Source organism: Panulirus ornatus, chromosome 11 (assembly GCF_036320965.1).
Source record: "Panulirus ornatus isolate Po-2019 chromosome 11, ASM3632096v1, whole genome shotgun sequence".
Taxonomy (NCBI): Eukaryota; Metazoa; Arthropoda; class Malacostraca; order Decapoda; family Palinuridae; genus Panulirus; species Panulirus ornatus.
The window spans coordinates 49,403,379-49,416,166 of NC_092234.1; the positions used below are offsets into that span (position 1 = coordinate 49,403,379).

The window sequence follows — 12,788 nt, forward strand, 5'->3', positions numbered from 1 at the left end:
CTTTTCTAGACACAGTAAATGTCAACTTGTCACTCCAAAACATGGTTTTTCCATGTTTTCTGTAACCAAACACTGTATTTCTTACAAAATTTTATTTGTTTATCTTTCTGGGTGTTAGTCAGTAGAGGTTAACATTGGGCATAAAACATAAGAAATCGTATGTTGTTATTACGCAACTTTTTGAATGCTCCTTATCAAGACATGTTCGAGCAAGTCAAGAGTTCTGCTTGATTTCATGTGGTTTCAGGGACAGGCAGTACTTAACTTGTGTTGGAGTCACTTTATGGTCCTAAGAGACATTAATCTTAGCCTTCTTGACTTGGGAAGAGGAGCTGGTAAAACGGACACCCCAAATTCCTTAAACCGCTTCATCAACCTATAGACACTTCACTGGCACACACCTGTATGCTCAGTGATAATATTTCAAATTGTGTTCCACTTTGTATAAAGCTATCACTGTTGCAATGCCCTCCTTTGCTGTAACTCTCATGGGCATAATGAAATGGCATATCTTGGACCAACATGTAGAAAAAATACCCAACATGCTGAGACAAACATAACAGATGCAAGTCTCATGGTCGCTAGACACAAAATGATGGTTATTATGAATTATCACATTATTGCCAAACATGTGATTAGTGCCATCGAAGCACAAAAAACATTACATTTGCTAGGGTTTCTACAAAAGACATGAAGCAATTTCTGAAATATGTTGCGAAGCCCTCTTCACCTTAACTTTCATGCTTACCGAGGTGTTCTAAATTGCTCATCAACACATACTTGAAAAGTTCTAAAGAACTGTCATATCTACAAGTAAAATGCTACATCTAACAAGCAAAGGATGATGGTGCATGTAAAATTTTCCCAGGTACTTACATCAGTTATTTCTCAACATATTCTCTGGCCTTTAGCTATGACTACTGCCTTCTTTCCTCACTAAAATTCTAAATCTGCTCTTGATAAGTTTAGCAAATACTTTATTACTGCCCTACATGGCCTGATCTTTGACCTGACCTTTACACAGCAGTACTGCATTATGCACAAAAAGAAAACACAAAATTCTTTGTTACAAATTGTCCATTTCATACTTTAAAAAATATCAATAATAAATAGTATACTCTCCACCATGTTGATGTGGGAGGGTGCTGAGTGGACAAGCAAGGGTCTATAGTGGCAGCACATAATAGGAAGTGGAGTTCCAGGAGATGGAAAGATGGAGTGGAGGGAGCTTTGGGGTACTGTGACTTAAACATGCAGGAGGGTGAAAAGAATGTATGGGATTGAACAAACTGGATCATTGTGGTATACAGAGGGGACAACATGCTATTAATGGGCTGAAACAGGGTATAAGAATAAATCAGGATAAATGAAGGAAGAGTCTGAAAAGTTTGTCTATGGATGGTAGGCTCTGGTTCTGGTACATTATGACAGCTTAAAATTGGATGTGTGCAAATGTGGCCATTGTTCATTTGTTACATACACTACCTCGGTGAAAGAGGCAGCTAGCTGAAAAAAAGACAGAGAATACTTTGTGACTATGTATACCTCCAAACACTGAGACACATCATGATGCACTGGGAGAGCAAAAAAGGCACTAGTTTTGTTTGCCACACCTAGTGAGAAATGTAGTTAAAAATTCCACACTAAGAGCATACTCGATCTGGTTTAAGGAAACATATTTATGGTTTTAGTAAAATTTTTCAAAAGTGAAAATTACATCAAGTAAACGTTTCTGACCTGATTCTTCACATTACAACCCCAGAGCTTCTGAAGAGCCTGGAATTTGGTGTCCAAGTTTGTGGAGGTCTTAAGGTCCTTGTCAGTGCTGCTGGAAGTCTTTACCTGCAACACAAAAAGCATATTATACAATACTGCAAAGAGATGCATATTACCATTTCCAGGACCATTTCCCCTATCTTTTAACATGCCACAAAACAAGATATTGCACACAAAAGGACAAGAAATACCAATCTGCAACATATGAGAATCTGAGACAAATAGTCTTTCCCATCTAGTATTCAGTAATGAAATACTAGTCATCATAATTCAAGTTACAGCTCCATCAAGTCTCATTTCTAATGTTACAATTTAATAAAGCCTGCTGCAATCTACACACAAAAAGTGAAGGCTTTTAGATGCACCAATGCAGAATAAATTCAAAAATAATTCAGAGTAAAATATTACAAATACAGCATTTCAATAATTCTTGAACTCAGTTTTGTTCAACAAAAATTTTCAATTTTTTATCAAACCAATATTACCAGTAATGAATTAAATCCGGTTTCTGAGGAGAAATTGCTCTTTGCACTTCTTTCCTCGCATATTTTTTCTTTGGTTTCCTATGGAGTGCTAACACTAACAAATAACTACAATAACCCCAAACTTGGCACATGGCAAAGTGCTTGCCGCTCTTGAGAAAGTCTTCCACCCTGTTTCCCATATTGAACCACCTTTTACTCTTGCCTTTATATTTCTGAAGTTTTTTCATGCATGCATGCCTGCTTTCTTTCTTCATTCGCCTTCAAAACTGAATGTTTTTAACTGAAATACAATAACTTGCCTTGTATCATCTACCTGAATTGCAAATGTTCTACTGTACCACACACACATTTCCATTATTTTTCTCTAAATGTAACTTAGTTATGCATAAATCAGTCATGAACCTGCTAAAGAGATATTTGGAGAAAAATATATAAAGAATGTAATTAAAAATATTATTCACCAAGAAAGATTTTGTTTTGAACTGATATTACCACCTCACTTCTTCTCTGAACTCAAAATGTTCTAAACTGTACACTTGTTCTGCCAACAATTCTGTAGAATATATTTCTTAGATAAAGCTTTATGTGTTATTTGCTACATTATTTCCATTAATCATGTAATGTTTTGAGTACTTACTTTTTTCTTTCTCCAGTTCTTGACCCGTATTTACATGGAAATGGATGTCACAATATAGCATGATTCACTACTGCATGAACTTTCTGTTATCTAACTTGTACTATATCATGAATTTACTGTACCATCTTTGTTTCCTTCCTTTGAACTTTCTCTATTAACTCTTTGTAACTACTTAGGTGCAATGATCAAACTTGAAAAGCATATTCTAGTTTTGGCCTTATGTAGAATATGAACAGCTTGCTAAATATCTCCTTATTCATATACCTGAAAGCTATTGTAATATCTGCCAGAAGACAGTTTTTCTCCTTAACTATTCTCCTATAGTGGGACTCTATCAACAGTACTTCTCAAACACAGAAACCTGAAGCTTATTTAGTGCTAGATTATTATACTGAGGCCGTCTTTCACTCTATCCCATCCTCATTACTTTACATTTGCTCGGCGTTTGCCTGTAATTACCAATTAATACTGTACAGGGAGGGAGTTTTGCTCTCAAGGGGCCCCATCTCTTGAACATTCTCTACTACCATACAACTTTATAAACATATGTATTGTGTCTACATCAACCACATCCTTTGTCATTTTATTCCATTATCCACCACACTAATGCTGTGAAGTATTTCTTTATATCTTCTTTAGCAAGTTTCTTCTTTAACTTAAAGGTTGTGATTACGTCACTTGTCTCTCTTTCAAGGAGGGCAAATCTAAAGCCTTCAGCCTTTCTCTATAACTAAGTTCTCTTTATTTTGATGTCATCTTTGATGCCCTCCTCTGTTAACTCTTTGTGCTCAAGTATGATGACAAAACTTGAGAAGCACATCCTAGTTTCTGCATTATGTAGGATATGAAAAGCTTGCTGAACATTTCCTCGTCCATGTACTTTGAAGCTATTCTAACACTTGCGGCAGATAGTTTGTCTCCTTAAATAATCTAACGTGGGACTCTGTCAAAAGTACCCAGAAAGTTGGGCTACCTTTAATTATCTATTTTTTGTGTTAGGGATTTATCAGTTTCCTTCTATTTTCTATAATAAAGCAATTTTTCAGCTTTAAACATCAAACACTATGTGGACTGAATAATAAATCTTGCCAAGACATCATTTATTGCTCTACCAAATCGAAAAAGTTTGCCACAAAGAGCATTACCACAAAACTGAGTTCAACATCCATCAAGGTTCCATTAACAAACTTCTCTTCAGCTACTTACACCCACCTCCATCGGCCTGTAGTCCGCACGTGTTTCCATTGAGAGAAAAGCATATTTCTTATCTGCATTTTTATCTGAGGAGGATTCGGTTGGGCGCAGAGGCAGTGGGCGATGAGTCTTGATTGTCATACCTAGGAAAGAAAATGCTGTAAACACACTGACATAACTTGTTGACTGATGCTGTATGATCATCAAATTGCATGCACTTTTAACCTCTTTCTAAACCTGGCTGATATCTCAGGGTACCTGTGTTTGCACATTTTGAAGATTTTTTTTTTATTTATTATACTTTGTCGCTGTCTCCCGCGTTTGCGAGGTAGCGCAAGGAAACAGACGAAAGAAATGGCCCAACCCCCCCCCATACACATGTATATACATACGTCCACACACGCAAATATACATACCTACACAGCTTTCCATGGTTTACCCCAGACGCTTCACATGCCTTGATTCAATCCACTGACAGCACGTCAACCCCGGTATACCACATCGCTCCAATTCACTCTATTCCTTGCCCTCCTTTCACCCTCCTGCATGTTCAGGCCCCGATCACACAAAATCTTTTTCACTCCATCTTTCCACCTCCAATTTGGTCTCCCTCTTCTCCTTGTTCCCTCCACCTCCGACACATATATCCTCTTGGTCAATCTTTCCTCACTCATCCTCTCCATGTGCCCAAACCACTTCAAAACATCCTCTTCTGCTCTCTCAACCACGCTCTTTTTATTTCCACACATCTCTCTTACCCTTACGTTACTCACTCGATCAAACCACCTCACACCACACATTGTCCTCAAACATCTCATTTCCAGCACATCCATCCTCCTGCGCACAACTCTATCCATAGCCCACGCCTCGCAACCATACAACATTGTTGGAACCACTATTCCTTCAAACATACCCATTTTTGCTTTCCGAGATAATGTTCTCGACTTCCACACATTCTTCAAGGCCCCCAGGATTTTCGCCCCCTCCCCCACCCTATGATCCACTTCCGCTTCCATGGTTCCATCCGCTGCCAGATCCACTCCCAGATATCTAAAACACTTCACTTCCTCCAGTTTTTCTCCATTCAAACTCACCTCCCAATTGACTTGACCCTCAACCCTACTGTACCTAATAACCTTGCTCTTATTCACATTTACTCTTAACTTTCTTCTTCCACACACTTTTCCAAACTCAGTCACCAGCTTCTGCAGTTTCTCACATGAATCAGCCACCAGCGCTGTATCATCAGCGAACAACAACTGACTCACTTCCCAAGCTCTCTCATCCCCAACAGACTTCATACTTGCCCCTCTTTCCAAAACTCTTGCATTTACCTCCCTAACAACCCCATCCATAAACAAATTAAACAACCATGGAGACATCACACACCTCTGCCGCAAACCTACATTCACTGAGAACCAATCACTTTCCTCTCTTCCTACACGTACACATGCCTTACATCCTCGATAAAAACTTTTCACTGCTTCTAACAACTTTCCTCCCACACCATATATTCTTAATACCTTCCACAGAGCATCTCTATCAACTCTATCATATGCCTTCTCCAGATCCATAAATGCTACATACAAATCCATTTGCTTTTCTAAGTATTTCTCACATACATTCTTCAAAGCAAACACCTGATCCACACATCCTCTACCACTTCTGAAACCACACTGCTCTTCCCCAATCTGATGCTCTGTACATGCCTTCACCCTCTCAATCAATACCCTCCCATATAATTTACCAGGAATACTCAACAAACTTATACCTCTGTAATTTGAGCACTCACTCTTATCCCCTTTGCCTTTGTACAATGGCACTATGCACGCATTCCGCCAATCCTCAGGCACCTCACCATGAGTCATACATACATTAAATAACCTTACCAACCAGTCAACAATACAGTCACCCCCTTTTTTAATAAATTCCACTGCAATACCATCCAAACCTGCTGCCTTGCCGGCTTTCATCTTCCGCAAAGCTTTCACTACCTCTTCTCTGTTTACCAAATCATTTTCCCTAACCCTCTCACTTTGCACACCACCTCGACCAAAACACCCTATATCTGCCACTCTATCATCAAACACATTCAACAAACCTTCAAAATACTCACTCCATCTCCTTCTCACATCACCACTACTTGTTATCACCTCCCCATTTGCACCCTTCACTGAAGTTCCCATTTGCTCCCTTGTCTTACGCACTTTATTTACCTCCTTCCAGAACATCTTTTTATTCTCCCTAAAATTTAATGATACTCTCTCACCCCAACTCTCATTTGCCCTTTTTTTCACCTCTTGCACCTTTCTCTTGACCTCCTGTCTCTTTCTTTTATACATCTCCCACTCAATTGCGTTTTTTCCCTGCAAAACTCGTCCAAATGCCTCTCTCTTCTCTTTCACTAATACTCTTACTTCTTCATCCCACCACTCACTACCCTTTCTAATCAACCCACCTCCCACTCTTCTCATGCCACAAGCATCTTTTGCGCAATCCATCACTGATTCCCTAAATACATCCCATTCCTCCCCCACTCCCCTTACTTCCATTGTTCTCACCTTTTTCCATTCTGTACTCAGTCTCTCCTAGTACTTCCTCACACAGGTCTCCTTCTCAAGCTCACTTACTCTCACCACCCTCTTCACCCCAACATTTAAATTTTGAAGATATAGATACAATAAAAAATTTTTTTTTTTTTTTTTCATACTATTCGCTATTTCCCGCGATAGCGAGGTAGCGTTAAGAACAGAGGACTGGGCCTTTGAGGGAATATCCTCACCTGGACCTCTTCTCTGTTCCTTCTTTAAAAAAAAAAAAAAAAAAAAGAGAGGGGAGGATTTCCAGCCCCCCGCTCCCTTCCTTTTAGTCGCCTTCTACGACACGCAGGAATACGTGGGAAGTATTCTTTCTCCCCTATCCCCAGGGAATAAATAAATAAAAAATAAATAAAAAAATACGATAAAAAATACTCAAAAACTATGTGCACACAGTGACCCCAAACACATCACATACAAGGGTATGTGATAGTCAAAATTATTACCTGTTACATAAATTAAAAATATTAAGTTGACCCAGATTTATCCCCTGATGTCACAACCTTAAATTCAGCAGGTTCTTTGTAAAGACCATGTGCAGCATGACAATCAGAATATGTATAGCTCTCGTGGAAAATGTTACTGGCTTTGTGGTGACCATGAAATTGAGATACCAAATTTCAATTCTGGCACAAGCAAAAAAAATGAAAGCAATCTGGTTATGGTAAAAAGGATTTTTAAAGCTTTTGCTGCATTTAGCCAGGTTTTAGGCTTGGGCAACAGACTAATTACAGCTATACAATATGTAATTTTGAAAGGCATTTCAGGGAAATTGTATGATCACAAAGTTCAATTGACTTTAATATTTTTGTGTATGATTATGTTTCCTTGATAAAAATTTTTGATGTTCCTAATTGAGTGGACCTCTGGTACTGAAGCTATTAGTTTTTAATTCACTCACCTGTCTTCATTGACATTAAAACTGGCCCCTTGGTAGTACCTGCAAACCACTCCTCTGCTGTCAGTGCTGGTGTTGGGGAGGCTGTGTCAGGGTACAAGTCTGGTTGGAACTGATCGCTCTGAGAAAAAGGGTGTAAGAAGAGCGATAATAACCGTCGATTTAACTGTAAACAAATTTTCCAAACCTAATTCACTGCAATCCAAGTAAGATTTGTTCCACACACCAAAATCACAGCTTACTTATTTATTTTATTTTGCTTTGTCGCTGTCTCCTGCGTTAGCGAGGTAGCGCAAGGAAACAGACGAAAGAATGGCCCAACCCACCAACATACACATGTATATACAAACACGTCCACACACGCAAATGTACATACCTATACATCTCAATGTATACATATATATACACACACAGACATATACATATATACACATGTACATAATTCATACTGTTTGCCTTTATTCATTCCCATCACCACCTCGCCACACATGGAATAACAACCCCCTCCCCCCTCATGTGTGCGAGGTAGTGCTGGGGATAGGGGAGAAAGAATACTTCCCACACATTCCTCACGTGTTGTAAAAGGCGACTAAAGGGGACGGGAGCAGGGGGCTGGAAACCCTCCCCTCCTTGTATTTTAACTTTCTAAAAGGGGAAACAGAAAATCACAGCTAATTACAACATATTCTTCAACAGTCATACCTTTACTACACTTATTACTTCTTTCTGTACTTTTCAGTAGGACACTGGCAAAATCAACTGAAACAGTTAAAACAAGGTGACAGTGACAGTGAAAGCTACCAAAAGCTTTTAAATTACCGGTAATTTCTGCTACATATAAACTATACAGTACCTTGGTTGTACATCTTACACTGAAGGCATTTATTTTCAAATGCTGGCAGTTTAGTTTACTCATTTCGCCCAGTACATATGCAATAACTTACCATTCACTAGCCATACTAAGACATAACATATATGGAAGTGTAGTGGTTAGCATTTCTGACCATGGTGCATCCACAGGTCACCTAGGGTCAATCATATAGGTTCGAATCCTGGTTGTGGCAGTTGGACTACAGTCAACCCTTCATCCACCCTCTGGGGTCGGTTGATAAAATGGGTACATAGGTCAAGCCAGGATACAAATATTATTATTTTCATACTTTTTATTATACTTAGTCGCTGTCTCCCGCGTTAGTGAGGTAGCGCAAGGAAATAGACGAAAGAATGGCCCAACCCATCCACATACACCTGTATATACATATACATTTCAATGTATATATACACATGTACATATCCATACTTGCTGCCTTCATCCATTCCTGTGGCCACCCCACCATACATGAAATGGCACCCCTCCTCCCCCGTGCACGTGCAAGGTAGCACTAGGAAAAGACAACAAAGGCCACATTCGTTCACACTCAGTCTCTAGCTGTCATGTGTAATGCACCAAAACCACAGCTCCCTCTCCACATCTAGGCCCCACAAAGCTTTCCAAGGTTTACCCCAGACACTTCACATGCCCTGGATCAATCCATTGACAGCGCGTCGACCCCGTTATACCACACTGTTCCAATTTACTCTATTCCTTGCACGCCTTTCACCCTCCTATATGTTCAGGCTCCGATCACTCAAAATCTTTTCACTCAATTGTTCCACCTTCAATTTGGTCTCCCACTTCTCCTCATCCCCTCCACCTCTGACACATATATTCTCTTTGTCAATCTTTCCTCAATCATTCTCTCCAAGTGGCTAAACCATTTCATTACACCTTCTTATGCTCTCACAACCACACTCTTTTTATTACTACACATCTCTCTTACCCTTTCATTACTTTCTGGATCAAACCACCTCACACCACATATTGTCCTCAAACATTTCATTTATAGCACATTTAATCATGTTGAAGGCTCAATTGCCCATGCCATCTCAGCTAACATCAAAAATAAATTTCAAGAAAGCATTTACTACTGAAAGAGCAAATGCACATTTGAAATGTCAGAAATTGTTAAGTTACAGAACACATACCTTTCTGGGTACAATCATGGAGATGGGTTCACAAATGGCCTTTGTAGCATACAGCTTGTAGAAACGGAATATTTCACACTGCGACACTTTGCATCCTCTCTTAGGCATCACCCCAAAGCCACGCTATAATATAAATAATCATACATTTTGTCAACATCACAACAAATTACTGGTATTCTATAAGACAGCAATAATGTGGTACTCAAAATAACATTTCTTGTTTCAATGTAAATATCTGTGGTGTGTGACATGCAAAAACACAAGCATACACATGTATAGATTTGGACAACGTACATAAAAAGAAGTTGCAAGATAATACAGAGATGGGCCCCATAGGTGTGAACCTCTCTCCCCTTCCAGTAAAACTAGTTAATTACAAAAGTCACAAAGGAAATGAAAAGTGAGGAACATTACATCAACTTACAAGGGTACCTAAATAGACTCCAAAATTGATATGATTAATGGATGATGAAATTCAACCCAGGTTGATGTACAGTAATGACGACGGGTAACAGTGAAAGAAGGCCTATTTAAGGATATATTCTAGCATGACATAAGCTGCATTAGTGTGTGTGTAAGAAAGACTTAGGGGTCATCATCATCCCTAACTTGCTGGCAGTGAGGTTCCATTTTAGAATATTAAAGGAGACAAATTGTTCTACTAAATATCAAAATAGAGAAATATTCAGCATGCTATTCACATTCTACACCAGAACAAAACTGGAATAAGCTTTTTAAGTTTGGTCACAACACCTGCATATGAAACAGAATGAACTCATAAAGAAGGCATGGAGGAAGGCAACAAAGATTGTAATGGATAGAGAGAGCTGAGTTACAGGAAAAAGTTAGAGGCCTTAAATTTGCCCATCACAGAAAACAGAAGATTGTGCATAGTTCTTGGAAAGATGCAGGTATAGAACAAACAGTGGACATAACATGAAATTAGAGAAGAAACAGATTAGAAAGAATGTAAGGATGTACTTTTACAGTATAAGGGTAGTGGATGAATGAAATAAACTGAATGAGAAAATAGTAATAGCAGATAGCATACAGAAGTTCAAAAAGATGTACAATACTAAAGAATGTTCAAGAGATGAGGCCCCAACTATAAGTGCAAGACCCTCTCCCATGAAGTAAAAATAGGTAATTACAGTGACAAAATATATGAAGATTGGAATCATAAGCTAATGGGTGTATTCCCAGTGAACACTACAGGCTTAACATCAATGGGGTGGGATAGGGAAGAGGACTCTGAAAGTACTGAAATTGTTTAGAAAAAACATGAGCAGACTATTACTGGGTTTTGACCCACATAAAGCTCATGTTCCTGATGAAGCCTCTCTAGATGCTAAAGGTGTGTGCAGAAACGAATGACAAGCTGCATAAGTTATTGTTTAAATAAATCACCGAAGTGGGATAAAAGAGAGCAAGTACTGTCTATCTTAAAGAGAAGTGACCAGAAAGTTGCACTTGAATTACAGAACAATATCTCAAACAAGTGTGGTCTACAAACTCTAGAAAAGTTAATCAGCAAATGGATGATTACTCACAGAGGAGACACTACATAAGTGAAACCCCAGAAGCTGGTAAATAATTCTGAGAGAATTCTTGAAAGAAGAAAGTTGACAGTAAATATGAACAAAAGTAAGAAAATTACAGTGCAGCATCACATGAGACAGGATGGGGTGAGTGTAGGTTTCAGAAGGAGAACCAGGAAGAAGTAAAGTGCTGCTGGGAAAGGACATAGCTTAAATAAGTCATATGGTGGAAGAAGGGGTTAATACAGCTTTCTTCTTACACAATTTTTCAGATCACTATTATGAACAATATTTAAGAATTAACCAAAAATACAGCTTGTATTATCAAGGCACATAATATCTTGGCACTTATCAATTACCACTCACCACCACAATCTGGCAGGTATGGTCATTTGTGAGCCAAAATTTTATTCTGTTAGTGTACATACAAGAATCTGAAGGAACTGTATACACTGCTTTTACTTTCATTTACCATAAAGGTTAGTCCAGCCCATGCCAATGACAAACAATCAGCTTTCATGATGACTAAATTTTTTACTCTTGAGGATAAAGAATAAGTACATCTTCAGTATAGAAATAATTTCTCACCTGAGGTTCACCTGATATATACTGACTGAGGAAATGGCAGTAAGGAGGTGTGTCTGTGATTTCATAGTAGCGGATATTGCCATCACCCTGAAAGGAAACCAGAGCATTAACAAAAAATCAGTAGGAACTTATCATAGGATGCCCTGAGACAATATCTGTACTATTAAATTAACCTTGTAAACACATGCTCATCATGGAAACTTACCTTCCCAGCAACAAAGACAACTCTTGTGTCATGGTCATAGTATGGCGTTAGGACACCTGAGGATGAGTCAATAGTATCCAGTCGAAGAGGCGTATTCAGACTCTTCTCATCCCAGACTCCATACTGTCGGTCACTAAAGCGGCTGAACCCAGTAGTGAATACTAAGCCAGTGTCCCCACAGTACACAGCCTTAGAAGCCTTTGAACCTTCATGGCATACACCTTCCTGAAATTTTTTAAAACAAATATTCACTACATGTCTGTGTATTACCCATAACATATACAAAACATCTGTACTGGTGCAACAGGATTAGATTTAAAGGGACCAGAACAGATATGATGGATTAAATGACATAAAAATGGTGAGCAAAGCACCACTAAAATGGGAAAGCTGTGGGCATATATGATGAATAGCCTCCAATACCCAAGTGTGTGTAATAAATTTTCATCAATCTCTAACTATCTATATCTCTGATGCCCATCAAGCTGGTGGCCATGGGAAAAGTCTCCACTTATCTTTGTCCTTACACGCCTCCCTTGCATATACCATTGTTTCTCGCCCTCCAGTATATCTCCAACCTATTTGCACATCTCACAGGTGGTCTTCCTCTCACACCAACCCCTTTAATTGTACTATAACACACTCTCCTTGTAAACTCCCAGTCTTGCATTCTTTCCCCATGTCCAAACCACTTCAAAGTATTATGTTTCACCCATTCTACCACTCCATTTGCATTCCCTGACATACCACATCTTTCATACACCCTTTCATTCCATCTAGACGCACTACATGCTCTTCTCAAATACCTCATCTCCACAGCCTGGATTCTTGACCTCTGTGCCTCA

The 12,788-nt window shown here is 38.9% G+C and overlaps 1 protein-coding gene across 7 annotated transcripts in view; it reads right to left on the minus strand.

Moving 5' to 3' along the window:
- The window catches only part of LOC139751498 (coronin-1A-like), a 126,619-nt gene that overhangs the window by 35,406 nt on the left and 78,425 nt on the right, over positions 1–12,788 (minus strand). For 5 of the 7 annotated variants that reach the window (XM_071666958.1, XM_071666959.1, XM_071666960.1 and 2 more), the window contains 6 exons: positions 11,944–12,168; positions 11,739–11,825; positions 9,613–9,735; positions 7,591–7,708; positions 4,105–4,235; positions 1,738–1,842 (listed from right to left, as the gene is read on the minus strand). In XM_071666958.1, coding sequence (XP_071523059.1) covers positions 1,738–1,842; positions 4,105–4,235; positions 7,591–7,708; positions 9,613–9,735; positions 11,739–11,825; positions 11,944–12,168 — 789 coding nt within the window. The remainder of the gene's footprint in view (positions 1–1,737; positions 1,843–4,104; positions 4,236–7,590; positions 7,709–9,612; positions 9,736–11,738; positions 11,826–11,943; positions 12,169–12,788) is intronic. The other 2 variants (XM_071666961.1, XM_071666957.1) reach the window with 1 other exon arrangement.